This window comes from Diaporthe amygdali (assembly GCF_026229845.1).
Source record: "Diaporthe amygdali strain CAA958 chromosome Unknown NODE_1_length_4327563_cov_65_473760, whole genome shotgun sequence".
NCBI lineage: Eukaryota > Fungi > Ascomycota > Sordariomycetes > Diaporthales > Diaporthaceae > Diaporthe > Diaporthe amygdali.
Window position 1 is genome coordinate 2,255,663 of NW_026517021.1, and position 24,208 is coordinate 2,279,870.

The 24,208-nt window shown below is 55.4% G+C and overlaps 10 protein-coding genes across 10 annotated transcripts; 4 read left to right on the forward strand and 6 right to left on the reverse strand.

The window, feature by feature from the left end:
* Positions 1-879, forward strand: J7T55_006259 (uncharacterized protein; the record flags this gene model as incomplete). Its single annotated transcript, XM_053142339.1, has 1 exon — positions 1-879. The coding sequence occupies one exon, from the start codon at positions 1-3 to the stop codon at positions 877-879; it is 879 nt and encodes a 292-aa protein (XP_053001025.1).
* Positions 880-3,192: 2,313 nt separating this feature from the next.
* J7T55_006260 (gtp-binding protein rhoa) lies at positions 3,193-4,400 on the forward strand (the record flags this gene model as incomplete). The annotated part of the gene is made up of 5 exons (XM_053142350.1): positions 3,193-3,260; positions 3,438-3,465; positions 3,727-3,924; positions 4,006-4,140; positions 4,245-4,400. 5 exons carry the CDS (start codon positions 3,193-3,195, stop codon positions 4,398-4,400), a joined length of 585 nt encoding a protein of 194 aa, XP_053001026.1.
* Positions 4,401-7,173: 2,773 nt separating this feature from the next.
* Positions 7,174-9,236, reverse strand: J7T55_006261 (transmembrane transporter; the record flags this gene model as incomplete). The annotated part of the gene is made up of 4 exons (XM_053142361.1): positions 7,174-7,260; positions 7,364-7,917; positions 8,010-8,139; positions 8,220-9,236. The coding sequence occupies 4 exons, from the start codon at positions 9,234-9,236 to the stop codon at positions 7,174-7,176; spliced, it is 1,788 nt and encodes a 595-aa protein (XP_053001027.1).
* Positions 9,237-9,928: 692 nt separating this feature from the next.
* J7T55_006262 (uncharacterized protein) lies at positions 9,929-11,514 on the reverse strand (the record flags this gene model as incomplete). The annotated part of the gene is made up of 2 exons (XM_053142374.1): positions 9,929-10,215; positions 10,287-11,514. 2 exons carry the CDS (start codon positions 11,512-11,514, stop codon positions 9,929-9,931), a joined length of 1,515 nt encoding a protein of 504 aa, XP_053001028.1.
* Positions 11,515-13,685: 2,171 nt separating this feature from the next.
* J7T55_006263 (uncharacterized protein) lies at positions 13,686-14,699 on the reverse strand (the record flags this gene model as incomplete). Its single annotated transcript, XM_053142385.1, has 1 exon — positions 13,686-14,699. The coding sequence occupies one exon, from the start codon at positions 14,697-14,699 to the stop codon at positions 13,686-13,688; it is 1,014 nt and encodes a 337-aa protein (XP_053001029.1).
* Positions 14,700-15,444: 745 nt separating this feature from the next.
* Positions 15,445-16,121, reverse strand: J7T55_006264 (transporter sec61 subunit gamma; the record flags this gene model as incomplete). Its single annotated transcript, XM_053142396.1, has 5 exons — positions 15,445-15,469; positions 15,647-15,701; positions 15,860-15,884; positions 15,940-15,980; positions 16,055-16,121. 5 exons carry the CDS (start codon positions 16,119-16,121, stop codon positions 15,445-15,447), a joined length of 213 nt encoding a protein of 70 aa, XP_053001030.1.
* Positions 16,122-16,535: 414 nt separating this feature from the next.
* J7T55_006265 (ribosomal biosis protein gar2) lies at positions 16,536-18,483 on the forward strand (the record flags this gene model as incomplete). Its single annotated transcript, XM_053142407.1, has 4 exons — positions 16,536-16,710; positions 16,771-17,861; positions 17,916-18,011; positions 18,067-18,483. The coding sequence occupies 4 exons, from the start codon at positions 16,536-16,538 to the stop codon at positions 18,481-18,483; spliced, it is 1,779 nt and encodes a 592-aa protein (XP_053001031.1).
* Positions 18,484-19,020: 537 nt separating this feature from the next.
* On the forward strand, positions 19,021-20,986 carry J7T55_006266 (uncharacterized protein; the record flags this gene model as incomplete). The annotated part of the gene is made up of 3 exons (XM_053142417.1): positions 19,021-19,233; positions 19,413-20,530; positions 20,581-20,986. 3 exons carry the CDS (start codon positions 19,021-19,023, stop codon positions 20,984-20,986), a joined length of 1,737 nt encoding a protein of 578 aa, XP_053001032.1.
* A 231-nt stretch (positions 20,987-21,217) lies between these two features.
* J7T55_006267 (uncharacterized protein) lies at positions 21,218-22,328 on the reverse strand (the record flags this gene model as incomplete). Its single annotated transcript, XM_053142428.1, has 2 exons — positions 21,218-22,244; positions 22,309-22,328. The coding sequence occupies 2 exons, from the start codon at positions 22,326-22,328 to the stop codon at positions 21,218-21,220; spliced, it is 1,047 nt and encodes a 348-aa protein (XP_053001033.1).
* Positions 22,329-22,886: 558 nt separating this feature from the next.
* Positions 22,887-24,142, reverse strand: J7T55_006268 (uncharacterized protein; the record flags this gene model as incomplete). Its single annotated transcript, XM_053142439.1, has 5 exons — positions 22,887-22,947; positions 23,034-23,424; positions 23,585-23,771; positions 23,888-24,040; positions 24,107-24,142. The coding sequence occupies 5 exons, from the start codon at positions 24,140-24,142 to the stop codon at positions 22,887-22,889; spliced, it is 828 nt and encodes a 275-aa protein (XP_053001034.1).
* Between the last annotated feature and the right edge of the window lie 66 nt (positions 24,143-24,208).

Sequence of the window (24,208 nt, forward strand, 5' to 3'; positions counted from 1 at the left end):
ATGGACTCTCTTATAACAAGACCGCGGCCCAGCGCCTGGGAACTTTTCCTGCGCTCACCGCTGCTGTACCTCGCACGCAAGTTATACAGCTCCCGTGATATTGTCCCCTATCGTCCCCTATCGGACCCCATCACCGTGGTCTGCGTCTCAGACACCCACAACAGCCAGACCGCACTCCCCGACGGTGACCTCCTCATCCACGCGGGAGACCTCACTCAGAGCGGGACACTGAAGGAACTCCAGGCCGCGCTGGACTGGTTGAAGGCGCAACCACACGCACACAAGATCGTCGTCGCCGGCAACCACGACACCATCCTCGACCCGTCCCGGGACAGAGAGGGCGAGAGGGCGCAGCTGCACTGGGGCGACATCACGTACCTGTGCAACGAGGCCGCGACAATCGAGTGTGCCAGCGGGCGGAGGCTGCGCGTCTACGGCAGCCCCCTCTCGCCCAGGTATGGCAACTGGGCGTTCCAGTACCCCAAGTCGGAGGACGTGTGGGCGGGCGCGGTGCCGGACGGCGTGGACATCCTCGTCACCCACGGCGCCCCGCGGGGGCATCTCGTCTTGATGAGCATGGGCTGTGCGCATCTGCTGCGGGAGGTGTGGCGGACGCGGCCGCGGCTGCATGTCTTTGGGCATGTACACGAGGGCTACGGGCGGGAGTGGGTCGGGTTTGATAAGACGCAGGGCGCATTTGAGGGAGTGGTGATAAATACAGGATTGGAGAGGATACTTAGTTTTGGGAGGCTGGTTTTTGAGATCATTCGAGAAAGGTTCCGCTCGGCAAGGGAGGCATCATGTCTGCTGGTAAACGCATCGATGGTAGGTGGGCTCTGGGATAGGGAACGAAGGAAACCCATCACGGTTGTGTTGTGATGAGGTGGGCTGAAATTGTATCAGATAATGAATTATGTGGATGTTTTCTTTCTTTGGTGATTGCTACGGATTAAGTCGAACGTTTTGGCAAACGGCGAGCTGTATTCTTGACACCTGGCTTTGCATGTGATGGGCACCCCTGACATTTCTTTGAGGTCATGCCACAAGATGGCCTATCCTGGGGATAACGTTCGATGAACAAATGAAGATTGTGAACTAGAAGTCATGACCGGGCAGTGATTATGTCCTTTTTCGTTGTGTTTCAGACGAGTCCGTTTATGCTCATTCAATTCATCAGGTAATGATGCTACTTCACTTGTTAGGTGGATAGGTTCCTGTGAATAGGCTTCCGAATGACGCTGATGAATGACAAGTGGCAGTATTTGATGGCGACGGTTGGCATATGAGAAGTTGTGTGAACCATAGTAAACTATCCAGCACCCACTAGAGAGCATCGGCATAACTGGTTGTTGAACACACATGTATATACCGGTCACGTCAAATTGACGAGCTATGTCCGGACGTTAGCCAAGACTAGCACTACACGTGTCCCGGATTCCGGGGAAGTCCTACAGGTCCGTGTGACGACATGTACCTGGTAGGACTTTGGTTGCCAGAAGCAACAAAGGAAACCGAACCCTGGCGAACCACTTCACGGCTGCGACTGGGGAGCACTGAGGCTCGGCAGCCGGCCACACAAAGGGCAGCGCGGGCTGAGTATTCCGCTGGTTGTCAGCAAAGAACGCGTTCGTGGCGGCACACGGGGTGAGAGAGTGTGTCGCATGTCGCATGTCCCACGAGTTGCCACTGGACCAACCACCCCTTCTGGGTGGACGCATGTGAAGGTCCAGACCCGTATGCAGCCTGTGCTTACTCCCGTGCTCAACGTCGCGCTGGGCAATACCCGCCCCTACCTAGGCACTGCTAGGTACCAAGGAAGCAGGTAGTTGGATGCAAGATTGGCAGGGCAGACCCTGGAGGAGGCCCAGAGGACGGTGTTGTGTACACAGCAGGCCGGGCGGGCTGTTATCTCCTATCAGTTTTCCAAGGTTGGTTGGTTCTGGGTACCAGACTCCCATTGCTGCGTATACGGTTTTAATACGATGCGTGTCTTCCGGCCCTTTCCCCCAAACTGCACCGAATGCGGCACTAGGGTTGGACTGTGCAGGATATTCGTCCGACGGTCCAGCAAGACGGTCGTCAGACCGTCATCATCAGTATTATCAAATGCCTATCGGAAGAATCAAAGTCTTCATCATCTTGCAGGCCGTAGGTGAAAGATGCCCACTGCCCAGCAGACTAGGTAGGGCTGACGTGACGATGGCACTGGATGGGTACAGGGAATTGGGTACGGAACATTACCTGTATTCTTCCTAGCACGAGCGAGTCTGACCGCGGGTTAGATTCCTCTCTCGTTGTACTGTCGCTTGCTTGTTTTGTTTGGCGGCCTCCCCACACGCCTCCCTGCTCCCGAGCCAACTCTGCGTATCATAGGATCCGGTGAGTAGGTAAATATCTGGTGGCTGTGACAAGTGTGCTGAAAGAAAGAAGCAAGAGAAAGACGGAGATTTAGGGATTGTGTGTGGTACCTGGGTAGTGAAAGAAGAACCCTGAAGACGGGTGACGGGTCGTGCCAATGTGCGTGCGAATCAGGCTCTCGCTCGCTTTCTCTCTCTCTCTCTTTTGAAAGTGTGTCGATGCCAGCTGAAACCAAGGTAGCCCAGAGCTTAAGTTGATTGTCTCTGTGTGAGTGCCCAGGCGTGTCATTTGGGGGTCATCTGGGGCCTGCAAACCGGGCTGCCTCTTGCAATAAACTCGAGGCTCAGCATCATGGCATAGCAGAACAGAGAGGAGCAGAGAGCATAGCTGTAGGTGACCCCAAGAGAGGAACAGGCAGATGCAGGCGAGGCAAAAGGCAAGGCAAGGCAGGACAGGGCAGGGCAAGTGAGAAGGCAGTGCAGGCAGGCCCTAGGGGCAACCCCCCTCCCCAGGCGGGCTGGCCCAGGCCAGGTCAGGTCAGGTCAGGTTAGGTAGGTAGGCAATGTAATCTCTTACTGCCAAACCCCCTTTATTCACAGCCTGTGAGTGCCCCACTCCGTCGCTGTCGCTTGGCCCCTGCCACCCCAACCCAAACCTTGGAACCACCGACCTCTACTTCCACTGCCTCTTCCTCCATCCATTGAGAAACAAACCGTCACGCCCGTTCTTCCTCCTCCCCGTCCATCTTTGACTTCACCCATCGACTGCTTCTCACCAGCCTGCAATCCTTCCCCATAACCGCAACCCTTCAACGCCCAAATCACATCCTCCAAAATGGCCGAACTCCGCCGAAAGCTCGTCATTGTCGGCGATGGTGCTTGTGGAAAAACATGTCTGTTGATGTGAGTAGCCACTCCTCCTCCAGCTGCTTGCTTCTGCTGCCTCTGCTGCGACTGCGGCTGCTGCTATCTGCCTATCTATCGCCTGCTTCATCTGCCACCGCCCATCTACCGCTCCCATCGACAGCCCTCAACGCCGCCCCATCTCCGTTGTCCTCGCCCTGCTGACTTCAATCCCAGTGTTTTCTCCAAGGGTACCTTCCCCGAGGTAAGAGACACGCCGTTTTGCCGCGTCGATCCCGAATTCGTCATCTCCCCCATTCACCGTCCCCTGTCGCGAGGCCGCCTATCTGGCAAAAGTCAACAACAACCACAACAACAACCACCACCACCACCACCACCACCAACACCTCTTCCACCTCGTCATCTGATCCCAAAGGCTGCTCTCGCCCGCAAACACCGTCCCCGCCCCGCTGTGCACAATACACAATATCGTCTCGCATCACAAGCGCGTGTCTAATTTTACTAGGTCTACGTCCCCACCGTTTTCGAGAACTACGTCGCCGATGTCGAGGTTGATGGCAAGCACGTCGAGCTGGCACTATGGGATACTGCTGGCCAGGAAGATTACGACCGTCTCCGACCGCTGTCATACCCCGACTCTCACGTTATCCTGATCTGCTTTGCTGTTGACTCACCCGACTCTTTGGACAACGTGCAGGAGAAGGTAAGGCCCTCACACCCACATGGTCTCGTGCTCGTGTGAAGCACCCAATGAGTCAGCTGCTGATAACGTTGCCTCCTGCAGTGGATTTCTGAGGTCCTCCATTTCTGCCAAGGCCTTCCCATCATCCTCGTTGGTTGCAAGAAGGATCTGCGTTACGACAACAAGACTATTGAAGAGCTCCGCAAGACAAGCCAGAAGCCTGTCAGCCCCGAGGAGGTGAGTCCACTGCCCCTGTGTCTGCCTGAGGATGACAGTCCCGTGGCAACACCTTTATCTGGTTGAGAACGACACGGATTGCTAACCGGGATGCCATCAAATAGGGTGAGGAGGTCCGCAAGAAGATTGGTGCCTACAAGTATCTCGAGTGCTCAGCCAAGACCAACGAGGGTGTCAGAGAGGTTTTCGAGCATGCCACACGTGCTGCACTGCTGCAGCGGAAAGGTGGCAGCAAGAAGCACAAGTGCCTCGTCCTGTAAGGGATCCGCACTTGTGCCTATCAGGGCTCCTTTCGACCAGGCTACTCCGGTGATGTGATCCGTCATCGACATTCCCACGACTAGCCTACAGTCCCTCAAATCTTGTCGATGGCTTGGTTTGTGGGCCACTTGGGCTTGATCTAGAGACAGCGATCAGGAATAATGTCAAAGATGGCAAAAGAGTCTCCGGGGTGACGTCTCTCTTTTTATTTTCGGCTGGCGTTAATACCAATCGGCCGTGGTCGTCGTGCACGCCTCATGTCACCGCATACCTATCTTCATCGGACCGGCGTGTCCTCTCTGGTCGGGGCAATACACGGCGGGGGTTTAATCGCTCGTATACTTCGGAACAGGAAACAGCGGTGTCTTTTGGCCCGCATCTGACAACGGCGTGGTCTGGACGGGCAACGGGGGTTTGCGAGTGGTGTCTTGTGCGTGCGAAAGGATCACAGAAATCAGAGACAAGGACAACTGCGTGTTGTGTGTAAGGTGGGCACGAATTGACGTACCGGGGGATCCGCCACGGCCGAGCTCTCGTCGTAAATATCTCTCCATCATCCGCTATTCACTCCCTTCTTCCAACCAAAACACTTCGATATCTATTCGGACTGGGAGGAACATGGATCTGGCGGGGGAGACGAGCCTGTTTGCGTACAGTCCTCCTCTCGGGTCACCGGAATCTCCCGGGTTGTGTGGTCGTTTCCTTATATCTCTTTTCGACTCTTTTTTCCTTTTGATAATTTAACGGGCTGCCTGCGTTGTCGTGTCGCCTCATTTTTTCCAACTTCTGGGGAGATGGCTGCCCGGGTCTTTTAGGTAGCCTGCTTTTCGCGATACAGATCCTCATTGCGATTAGTGGATACATCTTGTGTACAATACTAGTTAACTTGTCTCTAACTACCATGAGCCTTGTCTTGCCTCGTCACACTTTTGTGGTACTGTACTGTACACTGGGGGGAATAGCAGAAGGTTTGGTCTGTCTGCTTCTTTGATACAGTCCGATCTCTGAATCCTACCCTGATGCTTAGGTATTTGGTTATATCATGAATATCGTTGCCTCTTGTGTCTATAAAGTTCGGAACGCCTAGAGCGGAGCGCCCAAGGTATTCTTATCAAACAACAGCAATACGGAGGGTTATGGTGTTGTCGTCGTGGCTGTTAGGGAGAACGGGACAATAAGGTCGTTAACATGGTAACGGTGAAGAATTTAATCTTGAGTATATATGAAGATACATAGCACCCACCAAAGGACACTGAAGCGAGGCTGGAACGAGGTCACGTCAAGTTGATAGGACCCTGAAATTAGTGAGACATGGCAGATCAGCGGCGTCCTGGTTCCAGAAACGCGGGCAGTGGTGAAAGGGACTATATTGCCTCGAGATTCATAGATATATGGATGCCTCCGAAAACAGTCCCGCCCCCTCCCGAACTAATTCCCCTTCACAGCAGGGACAGCACCCAAGACATGATGCCACCGAAACCCGCTCCAGCAGAGACAATCTCAGTTCAGATCTCAGACAGGACAGCAAGCATCACAGGTCTACTGAGGGCAGGTCTGCGTAAGCGTAGGCGGTCAGCATATCATGTTCCAGGCCCGGTAGCAAGACGACAAGGCATGGGGGAGGAGAGGAGACGGACAGCGCCACAGCTCCCGCATGTCTTGGAAGAACCGTCAGACGAGGCTCCGCACTTGGGGCAGGCAGTTCCGTGCATGCTGGGCTAATGTTGTTAACCGGTTGGGTGCTGCGTATAGCGAAGTCTTCTTTGCGTGCACGTTGGCTGGTAGTACGGGAGATATATCGTGAACCTTGCTTGGGTTTTTTTATTCTTGTTTTGGCTTATAAGAGGAATGAACTACTGTTTTCTGTACCAGGAATCAAGCAACGGCAAAAGGCGGGGTTTATATATGATGGCATTTAAGAGACTGGGGGCAGGTAGCAACGACTGATCTGATCTGATCTGGGTCTTGGGATCCGTTATCTGATTCAAGGCAACCCGTGATACCCCCCTAATCCACCCCGCTCTGGGAGGCTTGCATGCAGGCAGGCTGGTAGGGTGGGAGATGGTGGTCCAGTGAGGCTGCATCCATACATACCCGCTGCACCCGAAAAGTCGAGGCTACCCTATTAGTTGCTTCCTAGTGGTGATTACACTTCATGCACGACGCTTCGGGGTCCCATCTACCTCCACACATCGTGGAGGTCCCGATAACTAGGTGACCTAGCGAGCAAACCTTGTACTCGCTCGGTCTCGCGCCGAGGCGCATCGGGGCGACGGTCCGGGTCTGGGTCAACAGGTTTCCACGAGAAAAAGGTTCTCGTTCTCTATCAAGACAGCGAGTACCCAGGCAGCTAAGGAGGAAAAGGGTGTAAGACAACAAGGTCACACCCGTAAGGCCCAGAGTCTACCTCCACGCCGGCTGACCGCCAGCTCCTGTAGGGTCAGGCTCCGGACAGCGTGGGCTGACTGAGCATGCGATAGCCCCATATCCCCCCCCGCTGTCTAACACTCTTGAGTAACTCACTCCCTGGAGCTCGCCATTCGAACGGCCCAGGCCACCCGACGCCGTGTAACTTGTGGGCGTCGTCATCTGCCGAGCTGAAATCACTGCGCGGGCCCCCGTAAGGCTGAAGAGCAGTCACTCGGGCTTTGGGGCCAGCTATCATGTGCAATTCCTCGTTATTTTGGAAAAGCAGTGGGTTCCCGCTGTTTGTTCGGTCTGATGCCGTGGCCTAGTGTGACCTTGTTGGAGTCACCCAGTTTCATCTAATATCTATGTGGCCAGTTCCGCGGCGAGCGGATATGCGATGCCTTTCCCAGCGTCGTTGTCTTTACATACATTGTGAAACACCTCCTTCACCTGGTGATTCGCAGAGTGTCAGTTGAAGCTCGAATAGGGAGTGAAGTGCGATGGGATCGGCGGAGAAGGGCTGAGCGGACGCACCTCTGATTATTTTACCCACCGCTAGGAGGGTACTTATGACCATGACACCGCATCCGAAAACCACGATGGCGACGGCGACATATGTCTTCCACGACCTGGAAGACAGCTTTATATAACATAGCGGAGGGAGTATATAAGCCATGGCGCACGCGCTCGTAGCGCCGACGAGCTCGAACACGGAGCCCAGGTCGCAGGTCATGACGCTCAGCACGGTGGCGCTGACGACGAGGCTCGTGCTGAAGATGAGGTGGAGGTGCATGTTGAAGGGCTCGCCCGGGAAGTAGTAGTTGAGCATGACCTCGCGGCAGACGAAGGCCTCGAGGGGCAGCGTCGTGAGCATGTTGAGGCCGAGGCACAGCCGCGCGATGTTGACCATGGTGTTGTCGGCGGGGAAGTTGTTGAGGATGTTGCCCAGCGTCTTGTCGCCGAACGTGATGAAGCCGGCGAGCGCCATGAGCAGGCACGCCAGCATCGACACGCCCGTGGAGAAGTGCGTGACACGGCTGAAGCGGTCGATGGTGGGCGTTTTGAGGGAGCCGTAGATCAGGAGGGAGTTATGATGGCAGACAAAGGCTGCGTAGGTGGTCAGAGTCACAACAACTTGCCGCAGGGACGCAGGGTCGTAGACATACCAAATGATATTACCCCTATGGCTGGGAGTATACCTGTGTTTACCGTGAGGAGTGGCGTGCTGAAGGATCCCCGGTCCTCTGAGGGCACCAAGATACCCTGGATTATTACAGTAACTAGAATGACCACCATGCTGATCAAGGCAAGCGTGCTAGCTTTTGCAAGCTTCTCGTGGGTCAGCATGTGTCTGGACATACATCCTGGGGTGGCTGGGATGGCAGCAGGTACAGCAAGGGTGGACTCACCTTCGCGATGTCTCTATATAATGTCAATGGGTAGCTGACCCCAAGTATGAATATCACAATCACAGCTCTTCTATCCGCCAGTATCCCAAGCACCGGCATGTCGCTAAGGCCGGGCCAAACGGCCTGCAGCACGTGTGGTATTGTGTCGCCCACGATGACCCCGAACGCCACCATGCCGCCGAACGCAAAGAGCCACTGCGCGAGGCTAATGGCAATGAGGCCACTCCTCCCGAAGCAGTGCTCGACGGTGCCCTGGAAGCTGTTGGCGCCGCTGAGCTTGCTGTTGACGACGATCAGGCAGATGGTCCAGTCGACGACGACGGTCAGGCCCACGAGCAGGACCACGCCCGACAGCAGCCCGGCCTGCTTGAACGCGTACGGCTGGCCGATGATGCCCGCGCCGATGATGCTGTTGGCCATGTTCATGAAGGCCGCCCGCAGCCCGGACTTGGGCCGCTGGCGCTCGCTCTCGGCCCAGCTGTCGGCGTCTTCGTGCTCGCCGCCCCAGGGCCCGTTGGCCAGCGCCACGCTGGGCGCCTCGATGCCCGTCAGCAGCGGCCGGCGGTGCTGCCCGTCGCCGCCGTCGCCGCCGTCGATGTCGAAGTCAAGGTCGTCGAAGCTGTCGCGCTGGTCCGAAGAGGACGAGCCGCGTCGCTGGCTGTCGAAGCTGTCCGCCGTGCCATTGGGCGTGCGACCGTGGAGGATCGTGGGGTTCGGATCGAAGCGGACTCGCTGGGGTGTGCGCGGCGTCCGTTGCCCTGGTGGTGTCGGGGTCCCTGGGGACGAGGGCGTCCTCATCGCGCCGTGCGCCGGGGCGGCGGCGGCGGCTCCTGGCGGCCTCGTTGCCCCATTTGCGGCGCCGGTTGCTGCCGGGTCTTGTTTTTGTTCCTTGGCAATATCATCGTCGCCATCCGAGGACCCTCCGTCGTCGTCGAACAGTAAGGCCTCAGCTTCTGGGTCGCGGGTGCTCGCTGCTTCGGCGCTGCCGGCATGGTGTTGCGATCTGGCCTCGGCCATCGTTTGTCGGAGCTTATCGCGAGCTCATTGTTGGGTAGGGAACTTCGAATCTCTTGGTTCTTTCCAGCCTGCTGACTGCGTCGACGATGGGGTAACGAAGGTGGATGTTTCCTGGCTCAGACAGACCTATTTTGCTGGACTGGTTACTTGTTGTCCTTCTTTCAAGGCTTGTCAGCCGTCAGATGGGATTGTGTAGTACACATATGCGTCTGGGTTCGCGGTCAGGGGTCTGTCTATTCGACTACGGATCCGGCCAGGGGCCCGTGGCCCGTGGCCCGCCCATGCCGGGTCACAAAGCGGTAGGGATCTCCCGTCGCAGCACAGAGCCACAAACGTCACGGCTATACGGGCACGAGCAGATGGGCAGAGACTATATTGTGAATTGAATTATTACTGTGCGTATATTCTCAATATACACATTACAATGTGTTATGTATGCATGTATGTATGAAGTGCCCGGCCCAATTTCGGGCCCTCTTTTGCGGACGGACCCTCACACCTTCCGGTCGAGGGTTCGGGGGTATCTTGCTGGGAAACAGGTGTCATGATCCTCTCCTTTTTAATTCTGAAGCGCTTTGCTTCTCACTAGAATATATCACTTTGGCGAGCGCCTCTTCGCTTGCTTTCACTGAGGCCCCCCTGGTCTAGCTTATTTTCAGACCCTTCTTTGCTTGGAACCCTCCATCTACTACTCACTGCTGTATCATCATCGCAACAACGCCAGCAATGAACAGCATTGATGTGTATGTTCCGAGCATCAACTGCTTCCCAGGTGATGCTGCCGCGGATGTGGTCGTGGTAGAACTTGTCTCAGCCGCAGCAGTTGCTCCTGGTGAGGTTTCGTGGCCACTTGAGCCAGCCGCTACGCCAGTTGTACCACTTGCACTCGCACTAGGAGTGGCTGTCGAGTCTGTGGTGCTGGTGCTTGTGCTTGATTTTGATGTCGAAGTCGACGTAGCCACTGCCTTGGATGCAAAACCTGGCGATAAATTAGTATTTGAAGGCGCGATTACGATCATGAAATTGGTTCAAAAACAAAACAAAACATACCGATTCGTGTCTGGTCGATATCAAACACAGTATAGACATTCTTCAAGTAAACAGCGCCAAGCAACCACGCGCCACTGACAACCTCCCGGCCGTAGATATTGCTCGTGCAGACACCGCTGCTTGACGGTTCCGACAGCCAGTCCTTGACCGAAATCTTCTGGTCGACGCCCGAGAACGTAACAGTGATGGACTTATCGCTATCACAAGGCGCGGTGAAAGTCACCCCATCGGAGCTGCTGGCACCTGGGATGACCTTGTGAAGAGCCGCAACATCCTTAGAGGGGCCGAATGCATAGGTCGTCCCAGTATCAATGTAAGCGAGCCTCCCCGTAACACCGGCTTTGTTGCCGTCATAGCCAATGTTATCCATCGCAATTGCCCAGTCTCCATTGGCTGATGCGTCGACGGACGTGTAGGTGATCCCTCCCGTGAACTTGTTGGAGTCGACGCCACCGAATGTGAGCTCCCCTGTGTTTGGGCCGTCCTCGGCCCTGTCGAGAGCAACACTGAACACGTTGGATTTGAGAAGCTTGTCTTCTTTGACGCTTCCCATGAAGTTGTCAGTCTCGCCTTTGTTCATCGACAAACCCAGAATACCGTCAAACGCAAAATTGTTGAAGTCATTAGAGGCAGTGTTGGCCACGCCGAGCGTCATGGTCACTTTCACAGACGCAATTGACATCGAGTCTTCCGTCAACGATCCCTTGACCGACCCTGTGCCATAATTGATTGAGAAGCCATCGCCAATGGCCTTTGATGTGGTCGATTCTGACGGTCCCCAGGTCGTATGCATTGTGCAGGCCGTTGAGCCGCAATCTGATCCCATCACCCAAGTGGTACCAGCTCCTGTATCACAGAGCATGTACAAGGATTTGCTGCTTGACCCCAGGCTTGCTTCGATAAAATATGAGAAGTCCGTGCCGTCTTGGTCAACCCCGACACTGTTCGTCCCGGAAGGCGTTGCCGCTGTGGCAACGGGGTACTTGTTGTCTCTGCCGACCAGAGTCTCTGAGCCGGGTGATGTTCGGGATGCCTTTGAGGCATATTTGCGACTCAAGCGCCGGGCTTCGCGATCTGCGTTTTCCGTTGAAAGTCCATCATTGCGAGTAGAGGCCTTCTGGGAGAGCTTGTACGTCGTTGGGTCGTCACCCTCTCTGTATGATGGAATGAATGGATAGAACGCCAAAGCAGTAGTGGCCCATGTTGTCAGAAGAGCGGCAGAACGCATGATGTCGTTTTACCTGAGACCGCTGGTTTGTCGGTAGTGGGTTGGCAGGCCACGAAATCTCCAACCCAGGTTCGAGGGTACACGATGAATCAGTTTGACTGGTTGTCGCTTGATCAAATCATCTCAGGTAGCAACTCGAGTTCAGATGAACGGGAGCCCAAAGGGGGCGCTGACGTGTGTGCTGAAAGGTGACAATAGACGCGACTGATCAGAGTCGATAAATGCCGGATGACCGAGAACAGTGAAGCCCTCAGTAGATCCTTGGTCGTGAGTACCAGACTCTGGTTCTTCTTGTTGACCTGATTAGGTATTAGATATTACGTAGAGGTAGTTCGTGAGAGCACGAGCAGCTCCAGCATCCCCCAGACTTCCAATGGCCTCAAACGGGGCACGAAACGAGGTGCGCAGCTGAGATAGATAGAGAGATGGAGAAAATAGGCTGGTCCGTCGCAAATGCTGAGATAGAAAGAGCTATCGCGACTGGAACGCAGTGGCTGATCTCTATGAAGCAGTGATGGTCCGAGACAAAGGGCGCTACCAGACAATGCAAATGAGATGCAAACCACGGAAAATCGCAAGCAGAATCAGTAAAGATGCCGCGCCAAGTGAGGAACAATACGACGTGCTGGAGAGGAAAAACCGACGATGGCCCCGTGGGAAGTTGAGGGGGCAATGCGAGTGAGGAAAGCAAAGGGAAGTGGACAAGAAAGCCCTTAGTCGGGAAAGATAGACAAGACAAGAGGAGCTCGAGGAAGAGGTGAACGCGCCTCAGGACAGAAAAGGAAAGTGATCGGGCAGGGAGTGGTGCTGGATGCAACACAAGCTTGCACTTGTTGCTGCGGTACAGCTCGATATGCCGGGTGGAGCGAGTCCCGTCCAGGTTTCTTCATATCAACCGATTGACTTCAACCCCAGATCCACTCACACCATCATCACCCACCCTGTATCTACTTGGTCGATATTCAGTCCAAGACGGTTTAGCACCGCGTCCCACGCTGGCCCAAAAGGATCGACTAGCCAGGGGCAAGCTCTGGCTGGGCCTGAGCAATGGGGGCCAGACTAGATCGCCCCCTGGCAATTAACGCCGACGTCTCTGCTTGCCCACTTCTGTACTGGTGCGTGTCCAGGTGTTGATAGTGTGTGTGGTGTTCTTGGTCCGCGGCTGCAGATCGAAACATTTGGCTCACGTTTGGCCCACGGCCAGAACGGCATGCTGTGCCTGAGTGCAACTTCGACACTGCATGTTTAATTGGACCTTGGCACTAACCCGGACACACAAAGACGCACGGAGTGGGCTTTGCAGATCCTCGAAAGATCAGATCAAGGAACTCGATCTTTTTCACAGCAGCACAGGGCATTCCAGGTCACTCACGACAGACAGACTGACAAAAAATGGGGGAAAAAAGAAACAAACACGAGAACTCTAATTCGGGCTCTCGCGACTTGTCATATTCCCTGCACAACCGCCCTCGGTGAATTATGCAGTTTTTGCAGGACGACAGCGGCAACTTCGGGCGCGGCACGGAGGAGACCCCAATTTCGATTATTGCAGTCATTCATGGGCAAGCCAAGCCTAGTCCATTCATGGACCAGGCTCGCCAGAGCCAAGCGTGCACCCCAAAAGGGCACAGACGGGGTCAGGGGTCGCCATACCATGTCAGATGTCAAGACGATTTTGAGCTCCACAGCAATAGCACGACTCCTATCACGAGACGATGGCTCTTGATGGATTCGATATTGTAAGCTTACTATATCTCTCAACACCACATGTTCGTCTGATCCAGATGTTCCTGGATACCCACGGGCGCCCTGCTTTAGAGGTAACTTGACACGCATGCTACAGCTACTGTGCGGCTCGACTCTGTTTCCCGTTGTTTGTTGTACGAAATGAGCACCTCTTACCCCATCTTAGTACCAACCGAGATACAAGTCATGAACCAATGATTTGCGGATTCCCGCCGAGAGCCATGAAGGTGTGATTCTTTCCATAACCAGGGGTAGATTGCTCCTCTGCGATTCAACGGATGATCACTACGCTCAGCCGCATCTAGACCCTTTGCGCTTTTGTCGTGTGTACCGCACATTGGGGTCTCTGCAAGCGAGATGTCTCATAATCTCACGCCCCGGTGGCACCTCATTGTGCTACCGTAGATATGCATGCAGGACTCAAATCAAGAGCGGTGCCGATTTTCCTCGAACCAAATTTGAGCCTTCACGAGCGAGCGAGCCCCTTCAGAGCCCCCGGTCTTTTGAAGTAAAGCATCCCTAGTGCCCTGAAAGAGCTTGGCCTCCTTCCCTCCCATGGATTCCGATGCTGCCAGCGTCCGTAGAAAGACCCACGTCGACTCGTTAGTCCACTGCAGCGAGACCGCGAGCCCCGCGGCCTCTTCAAGGACAGACGAGGCCTCGGCAACATCGAGCTTCGCGAGCAGGAAGCACAGATATGACCAGCCGGAGATGTCGGTGTGATTCCGGAAGCACCAACGTTTTGTCAATGGCAACAAACTCTCGAGGGAACGACCCTCGTGGCCAACCTGGCCTTCCGAGATATTTGTGGTCAACCACCGGGCATGGCACCAAGCGTAGTAATTCCTGGGATGTCTCTGACCAGCAACCATGACCACCTTCTCCAAGCTTTTAGCGACGTTATGCTGCACGCCGCGACGTGCTGCCGTCTCGATGAGCCACCGACGATGACTCCATAACGTCGGGGACTTGGTGTGTCTGTGAAGGCGGCTGGTAAGCAGGCTGTCGACGAAGAACCTGTCCTTCTCGATGGCTTCCAGCAGACGTCCCTCAGAATTGGTTCCTGCTGATACTGCCAGCCTCTTGCGAGCATTTGCGGCCGTCAAGTGCTCCGGGTCCATCAATAGCACCACGCTCGTGACAGCCAGGAGCCCGTCAGACGACAAGATGGTCTCTGCGCTGAGGTGGCGCTGAAGGATTTTCCGAGCAACAAAGAAGGCCTGCACCAGACCATACTTGGAGATAGCAATGGCATTTCCATCCTGTAACAGAAATGTTCCCGGCTCAAGCGGGTGGCTCTTCCCAAGGATCTCGATCTCCAATAGTTCGCCATGTTGGTCTCCGTGTCTGGTCAAGGCTTCGGAAATCGCCTCGTAGGATGCCGTTGGGTCGCCGTTGCTCAAAGCTTCAGCGACTGACCTGTTGACCGCCCTGGACATCTTGTTCCCTAATAATGAGAAGTTGATCTCACGACTGGTATGGCCTTTGCACAGTCAGCAATGTGACGGTACGCACAAGGATGTTCATCTTCTCACATCTTAGACCACCTCACAAGCAGGTATTGGTTTCCAGAAGTTGTCTTACGGTGGTCTAATCAATGGGATCATCTGCTATTATGATCTGGCTATCATCGAAGTAGATGGTTCCGTCGCCTATAACTGTTTTGGTCACTGATACTTGCCGTGTAAGTGTGTGGTGTGGTTGGCGATATTTGGCTCGGATCCTCTGTCCCAGCGAATTGACTGTGAAGTCCTTACGTAAGGCACGGGCGGCTTAAGTGGCGGACTCCCAAAGAGACGCCCAGGAAACAACTCAGACACCAGATGGGAACCAGCGAAGATTCCCAGAACTTGGGAACAGTTCACAATGGACGGATGCGATTCTCATCTGTCAAACTTGGTCGCCTCAGCCGCTAGCAGGACAGGCGGGCCTCCTATTCATGGACAAGAACAAACTGATTACTCGTTATGCTGTCCTCTTGCACAACAACGGTGATATGGTATATGAAGTTTTCCGTGGTCAGACTTTTGCCGTCCCGTTACGCTCCACTAGTAGTTGCCAGTGTCGCATAGTGATGCTTGTGCTCTCTCCTGTCATTTGCAGCATTGACAATTGCCGCACAGCTCCCGCCCTGGTGCGCCCTGTCGTCCCTCGCTCATCCTAGCCCCAACTCGATTTCGATATCTATGCGCCGCCAACGAGGATGTTGCTGCAAAATGGTCCCGTTAGCCACATCAGTTCATCGTTGTCACCTCCAAGGCATGGTTCTGGTGCAATTTCGTCTCTGTGATCTCGAGCCTCTGATACTCGAATGACACTATTTCCACGAGTGCCAGTTGGCCCTAATGGACCGCTGGGGAGCATGAAGATTGGAGGGATCTCTTACTTAAGGGGGATGTGTATCAGCTTCACGATGTATCCGACAAAGCCCATGATTAAGACTGGGTCCCGGGAAGTTAGCAAATGTGGCCGCAGGTCAAGCGATCGAGTTCGATGCGTAGCTTCGGAGCAGGGACATTTCCGCTGCAGTCGCAGTGCGTACGCGACGCAGGACAATCGACTGTATATAGGATATCGTGTATTTCACAGGGTTACTCACAGCCGACACCAACTGCTTGGGAGATCTGCACAATCATGTATTAGCCAACTGCCAGATTCGTACTGCTGAAGAAAGCGTACCTTGAGGAACTCCTTTTGATCAGGCTTTTGGCACCTCGTCACTAAAGGTATCAGACGTTAGCATCAACTGTTCGGACAGGTGGAGTTATCTGTAGCGTAGAAAGATGCTACTGACTGAACTGAACTCCGTCCTTGACGAATTCCCGGGGCACCTCCAGAGCTTCAGAGACTTGGTCGGCCATTGTAGATGATTGTGGAGTTGTGAGGAAACCGAAAGAGAGACTGGACAGTTGCAGGCAGAATGGGGCGAGTCGAGTTTGTGATTAAGGAGAGGTTGAGCGCAAGAGGGTGGTGAAAGAGCGATTTGGTCAAGGTAAATCTGCTAAACACGTCGCCTCATCCGGGTTGAATTGAAATCGCATTGCTGGCCTTCCGGCCGGCGCAACTTAACTCGATTAGCAGGGTATCGGCTGCTCCAGCAGTGCAGGCGCCGCCAGGGGTCTGTCGCTAGCGGGTTCTAGCTATCCACCGCCCGGCAGAATTCAGAAAAAGTTACCCGGCTGGGAAAAAGAAAATCGCCCATGAATCCAGGCTCTCTCTGTGTTATACAACGGATCACAGCAAGAAAAGACATTGGCCCTCAAAAGTTGCCCAGCATGCCGGTAGAATTGAGACCTAGGAGGTCGAAGGGTATGCACACTATGACGAAGAGCCCTGATACCATGAATTCCGCTGACCAAAGTGAAGCTACCACGCCTGCAGAGTCGGCCGCTGTCGAAGCGACGCCAAAGCCTAAAGTTGCAAAGACGCCCAAGTCCACGAAGCGCAAGGGTAAGGGACAGGCCCGCCTCTTGAATAGTAGAAATACAATGTACTAAGACTTTCTAGCAGCCGAGGATGATTCCCCCACCGCTACGAAGAAGCAGAAGTCCGTGAAGACACCGGCTAAGACCAAGGAGGTTGCGGACGCCCCAGCTGAAGGAGCCGAGATATCGACCCCGGCGCCCAAGACCAAGAAGGCAAAGACACCTGCGAAGAAGAAGGATACGGAGGAATCAGCTCCAGAGGCGTCTGAGAAGCCAACGCCAAAGCCCAAGAAGGAAAAGACACCTGCCAAACCCAATGAGACACCTCAGTCTGCCATCGTAGAGACCCCTAAACCTGCCGGCAAGGTCACTCCGAAGCCTACTGCCAAGGAGACTCCAAAGGCTATTAGCAAGGCAACGCCGAAGTCTGTCACGGAAGCTGCTGCCAAGGAGACACCCAAGTCGGCTGGCAAGGCACCTCCGAAGTCTGCTCCGAAGTCTGCCGTCAAGGAGACCGCTCAGCCTGCTGAAAAGGCAACCCCAAGATCTACCGCCAAGGGCACTCCGAAGTCTGCCACCAAAGAGGCTGACGGAACCCCTGCCCCCAAGCCCAAAGCCAAACAGGAGAAGACCCCGAAGAAGACGCCCGCTCAGCCCACTCCCGCAAAATCCGCGAAGGCCGTGAAGAAAGCCGAACCCGAGCAGATCGTCGAGGAGCAGGAGAAGGTTGCCGAAGAGGTGGAGAAGGATGCCACGGCTGCTGCTGAGGAGGAGCAAGCCTTCTCTGATGAGGAGGTTGACGAACAGACCAAAGCTCTTGTCCTGGCTGTCGACAGTGGAGATGAAGACGAGCAAGCTTCTGGAGTGATCACCTTTGAGGAGGGGCAAGACGTGGGTAAAATTCCTGACATCTCCAAGGAGCTCTCCAAGAAGGAGAAGAAGGAGAAGAAGGCCCTCAAGGCCGCCTCAAAGACCAAGGAGGAGACTGGAGTGATCTACATCGGCCGTCTGCCCCATGGTTTCTACGAGCACGAGATGAAGAATTACTTCTCCCAGTTCGGTGCGATTCGCAACTTGAGAGTCTCCAGAAACAAGAAGACCGGAAGGGCGAAGCACTTCGCTTTCGTGGAGTTTGAAGAGGCTAGCACTGCTGAGATTGTGGCTAAGACTATGGACGTAAGTCAAACCTAACAATCGTTTTGCAGGCTTTGAGCACTGACATTTATGCAGAACTATCTGCTGTTTGGACACATCCTCAAATGCAGTGTCATTCCCAAGGCACAAGTTCACAAAGACCTGTTCAAGGGCTCGAACAAGAGATTTAAGGTGACTCCGCTTCTTCCGAAACTTGATTGCCAGCTTAACTGACCTTTATCCGCAGTCGATACCATGGAACAAGATGCAGGGCAAGGAAATGGAGCGACCAAAGTTGGAGAAGCAGTGGGAGAGGAGCATCAAGCGAGAGAACAAGAAGCGAGCTGCGAGAGCGAAGAAGCTTGAGGCCTTGGGTTACGAGTTCAACGCGCCGGAACTCAAGTCCGTCACCGAGGCGAAGGCCGCCGTGGAGCAAGGAGAGGCACCCAAGGCGATCGAGGCACCCCCACCTGCAACTGAGGCCGAGACTGAGGCTGTTGCTCCTGCCGAGAATGTTGAGGAGGCCACTGTTGAGGATGCAAAGGAAGACGTGGAGGCGGACCCGGCTAAGAAGGCCACTAGGGGCAGGGGAAGACCTGCAAAGGCGCCGAAGGCAGCCGCTGTGGCAGAGACGCCGAGAAAGACGAGGAGGACTAAGGCGTAGATTATAGGCATGAGGGTCGACGTCTCGTCGGCTAAGCATTGTCACTGCATGTCTACAAGTGCAGATGCTACAAATTTCAATTGTTATATCTCGCGCCAGCGAACCTGAAGAGTCCACTGGAGATGTATCATCTCGGACAGTCATCAGGATTATAAAAGTGCGAATCTCGATCTGCTTCGCAACATTCAATGAATGCGACAGAGCTCACGTGTGTGGGCAACGTCGAGCTCTGGGAAAGCGAAGGTGAAAATATGTGAGGAGGGAAGGGGAAAAAATCACCAAAATTCCTGCACTGAGACGAAGAGCTATGTACCCAGAATCGGGGCAAGCCACCCACTTACCCGACTGCCCTGGCCAATGAGCTCTGGCACCGGAAGGAGCCACCGTTTCCGCCAGCCCGCTCACTAAGACGCCCTGGGCCATGGCCTGCCCAGGTGGATATGGAACCTGGCAACAAGCACCCGCAACTCGACCGGCGCCTCGAAGCAATCGACCCAATGCCCTTCGTTTTGAGACGCATGCATCCCAATTGATATCATGTCTTCGGCGGCCCCACAAGATGCGATTGCAGCAGCACAGGGTCAGGCTGCCGCCGCCTCAAAAAAGAAGAAGAACAAGAAGAACAAGCCCAAGAAGGCGCTCGACATCAGCACCGCCAACAGCACCAACGATGGCGCAGGCACTGCTGAGCCCAGCCCTCGCGACAGCAACAGAGACTTATCAGCCGACGAGGAGCCAGACACCCCGGTGGTAAGTTCAGAAGCACGTACCAAAGGGCCCAGACCCACTCTCGCTATGCGGACCCGAGCTCCTGGACACATAGCTCATAGGTCTGGACCGCGGCATTCCGAACAAGGGTCGCTCTCCTACAAGGCTGTGGTGGCTCGTTTGCAACTTGGATGCCTGTTTCTGACATGTATATATAACAGACAGAGAGTAGTGATACCAGAAAGGAGAACCCAAAGTTCCCGTCGACCTCCGCGACCGCCCACGACGACGCACAGGGTAACGGACATGTTCGAGCGCCATCCGGGAATGGTCATCCTGTCTCCCCAGACCCCCGTTCAACACACGCGACATCCACGAACGACACAAGCGCAAAACTAGAGGCAATGTCAGAAGAGCGAGAAGCCCTCCGCAAGGAGGTGGAGCAGCTCCGAAAGCAGCTCGAGACGATACAAGAATCCCACACGTCGGAAGTCAGCAAACTGAAAACAGACCTCGAAGAGAGCGAGTCTGCAAAGGATCAGGCCGAGGAGCAATACCAAACACTATTAGGGAGGGTCGAGAAGATCAAGCAAACGCTCGGCGATCGCTTAAAGAGGGACCGGGCGGAGCTGGAAGAGGCAAACCAGCGCATTGAGGAACTCGAGGCGCAAAATGAGGAGCTACAGAAGGGCGATTCCTCCCATGAGGAGCAAATAGCCAGGCTCACGGATGAGCTGCAGGAGTCGAATCGCGAGCTAGCGACCCTGAGGAGCCGAAATAACTTGTCGCAGCAGAACTGGTTGAAAGAGAAGGACGACATGGCGAGGCAGGTACAGCATTTCAGGAGTGAGCTAGAGTCTACAAGTAGCGCCATGGGCGAATGGGAGGTCATTGCCATGGAAGAGCGGCAGGTGCGGGAGAGTCTCACGGAGAAAGTAGCAGATCTAGAGGATCAGCTGTCATCCGTGAGGGAGGCTTACGAGAGAGCTGCGGAAGAGAGGGACAGTTCTCTTCAAACCATTGACGGGTTGCAAAGAGCTCTACAAGAAATCCAAGACGCAAGGAGAAAAGAGCTGAGAGATCTCGTTGAGTCTTCGGAAGAACAACTCCAAGAAATGAAGAAGCGGGTTGAGGAAGCCGACAGGAGGGTAGCAGAGGCCGAAGAGGCCAAGGAGAGGCTCACGAAAGAGCTGGAGAGGACTGCTCCTTTCGAGAAGGAGGTCAGGGAGAAGAACTTGCTCATCGGAAAACTGAGGCATGAGGGTATCATACTCAATGACCACCTCACAAAGGCACTGCGGTACCTGAAGAAAACAAAGCCAGACGAACAGGTGGACAGGTAAGGTCACATCATCACATGCCCACAGATTTCATACTAACATCGACAAGGCAAATCATCACAAATTACTTCCTGCAATTCCTCTCGCTCGACCGGTCAGACCCCAAGAGGTTCCAGATATTGCAAGTCATCGCGGGCTACCTTGCCTGGACGGACGAGCAGAAGGAACAAGCAGGGCTCGCCCGCCCCGGCGCCTCGCACAGCACGCTTCGCCTCCCAGTCTCGCCCTTCCACCGAACACCTAGCACACCGTCCCTCAGTACCGAGTTCTTCTCTGAAAACGCGCCCACGTCCGGCAAGGAGTCTCTGGCGGACCTGTGGGCAGGCTTCCTCGAGCGCAGTGTGGAGGAAGGCCGGCCGATCGACGCCATGGGCACCGACTCGAGGAAAGGGAGCGTATCTAGCAGTACGGGGACAGGGGTACCCGTAACCAAGCCGGATGGTGGCAAAGGATAGACGCTGCATCACGAGTCCTAGAGGCTTTGGGAATGTAGGTGTTTTATAGGCATTCCGTCGGCGTTGGGTCACACAACAGAGTAAGATATAAGGACGGATTTAGATAACCACCCTTGGGAGACGTCACCGAGGTCACCAGATGAAGTCCATGCGACAGTCACATTGGAAGGCTCGAAGATATCATCGCGCGATCGCTATAGTGACATTTGAGTCTAAAGCTAGAATGACCGATTAGGCCATGGCCTGCTGGAGAACGTCTCGAGCATAAGTGTCAGCAACCTGCCCTATGTTGTCAAGGTCGATACGCCTGTTCTCCACAGCGTCCTTCATGCTCCCCACGACCTCCTCGCTCTCCATAGCCTCAGACATGATGATGACCTCATGCGCCCAATACCTCGCCTCGGCGGCCCTGAGCTCCCCATCCCTAGTGGTGGTGTTCTTGATGACCCCGGCGGCGTGCAGCTGGTTGCGCGTCTTGGCCAGCCCGGCCGTGACGGCGTCGACGCGCTCCGACACCGTCTGCGCCACCGGGAACATGCGGTGCGTGCCGCTCAGGTACAGGGCGCCGGCGACGAGCAGGTCCAGCGCCGCCAGCCCCAGGTACCGCAGGGCGCGCGCGCGCCAGTAGAAGAAGGTCACCTCGCCCAGCACGCGCGCCTTCTCGTTGCCCGCCACGTGGTCCCAGCTCGCGAGGAGGTAGGCGTCCAGGGCGGCGGCGCCGACCGCCGCGTACGAGGCCAGCGACCGCCACTGGGCGCCCGCCTTGCCCGTCAGCACCGCCGAGGTCGCGGCGCCGAGGAGCAGGGCGTTGAGCAGGTGCGCGGCGGCCACGGCCGGGGCGGCGTACAGCAGGTAGGTGGTGGGCTCGTTGGAGTTGCAGAAGGGGCAGCCCAGGAGCACGTCCGGGCCGTACTTGTAGTAGAGCAGCTTGGAGGCCCGCGACTCGAACTTGTCGTGCAGGACGTTGTCCCGCGGCGTCAGGGCCCGCAGCGCCGCCAGGCGCGAGAGGATCAGGTTGTTGGACGAGGTCGGGTTCGAGCGCGTCACGGCGAAGACGTTCTCGGGCGCCAGGATCGGGAGCGTGCTGATGGCGAAGACGGCCGCGGCCGCGGCGAGGAGGATGACTGCGACGAGTGTGCGCGTGGGCAGGGGCCGGATGGGCTGCTTCGGGTTGCGCTGGGCGGCGCGCGCAGAGTTGAACCAGGTTATTGCTTTAGGTACGAGCATGGGCCCGAAGAAGATGACTAGGGACTTGATCCTGGAGGGTGTGTCAGTCTAGCTGGTGAGTACGTGAGTGGTAATCCATGTAGGCAGTTACTCACGTCCCCCATGATATCGCCATGGCTGCTGCTGCTGTTGCTGAACGAGAGTTGTGTTGCACGGAAAGGAGGTACAGGTGTTCATGACGGCCACCCGTGGTTGTATTTCAGTGGACAAGGCCGTTGGCCAGCCGGGGTGTGTATGCCGATCTGGACAGCAAGGGGATGAGTTAAGTGGCGCTAAGTCAGGTAGCTCCGATAGTGGGGCTTCCCGAAAGCTTACAAAATTCGAGAAGCACGAAAATTCATCCAACAACGATCTTCCGTCCTTCACCACAGACAAACCACACAAAGCTTCAATATCTTTGTGCTGTGAGACCTTCTCTGTGTACTATGAGAATATACTACTTGTCTCGCTCACGATCCCTTCTGGGTCTTCAACCTCTAACATGAAGACGATCGAGCACTACGGTAGGTTGACCCTGCCAACATGCGCGGTCCATCCAACCGATGAGCAGCACTCCACGCAGAATCACATTCTCTCCGGACACGGGCACTTTCGAAGCTTTAGCAATCTTTTTCCTCAGTGGTTGTCAGAGTCAAAGTGTTGCCCAGAGCAAGCCCAAGTACTCTGCCAAGAGTCATCTCACTTCGTGTTGCTGAGTTTCAGCTCCGGCTATGAAGAACTCTGCGTCAAATTTGCTGAGAGACATATGCAATTTCCATAACTAGAACACCGAGCGTCCTGAGCTTGCAGCGCCGTAATATCCAGAATTAGCCATGCATACTATAACTCCTTCTTGCTGTCCCCCTCTCCCTGTGACTTCGCCGAAGCCGTAGGTGCGGCAGAAGCCTTTACTGGTTCCTCCGTCTTCTTTCCCTGTCCCGCTTCCTTCGCGGCGACCACCAGGCCCACGAGCGCCGCGATCGTGTCCGCCACCAGCGTGATGACGCCCGTGCACGCGAGCTGCCACGACGCGACGCTGACGCTGCCCATCGGCGCCCGCGGGAACGAGATGATCCACTCGGCGTAGTATGGGAACCAGCCGTGCGGCAGCCAGAACATGGGCGAGCGCGAGTACCAGAATGGGAGAAAGTAGCGCAGGCCAGAGGTGCAGAGCCAGCGGGCCGTCGTGACTGTCTTGTCGAATGCGGCCTTGGAGCCGTCGATGCCGGTCTCTGTGCGTTGGGCAAGTCTCCCGTCAGCAATCTTTGTTTTCGTCACCAGCTTACTTCCTTCCACCACTGGCCCAGTGGCCCGTGTGGTGAAGATCCTGTATGTATGTGTGTATTTATGTATGTAGGGCGGAGGGCAGGTTGTAGGTGGGAAGAGACGCACTCATCTTCTCCAGCTCCTCCAGCATCTTGTCGTGCTGCCGCCGCAGCTTTGCCCACTTTGCGAACTCGTCCTGGCTGCTCGTAGCATTCAGATCACGCCGCACCTTCATGTACCGCTGCTGTAGCTCGCGCTGGTCGCGGATCTGCTTCGAGGTGCCCAGCGGGGTCGCGGTATAGAGCTTCCATAGCTTCGGGGAAGGAGCAACAGGTCAGCAAACTCAGGTCATGGCGTCTCCAGCCTTGCCCATGTCGGCAGAGTAGGGGATGAATGGTGGCAGGCGGGGCGAGGGTATGGGCTGCTCACCAGGTTATTGATGGTCGCTGCGCCGATGCTGTTCACCACGGCGACGGCGAGCTCGACTACGAAAATGACGACGAGGGACGCCATCGTCGAGTGTAAGGTGCTAGATGTTGAGGAGAAAACGATAAAGAGGCGTCCGATGTCGCCGGGACCATGCTGCCAAAAGGTGGGAGCGTGGCCTTGAGGTTGTGGAAAGTCAGACTGCTTGCCTGCTGCACTCACGGAGCAGTGGGCTGCCTTTTCTACGTGTTGCATCATAACGGCGCTAGTTTTGGTGCAGCCCCAAGGGTCCCTTTTTTCGTCCCAGCAGACCACTCAGACAAT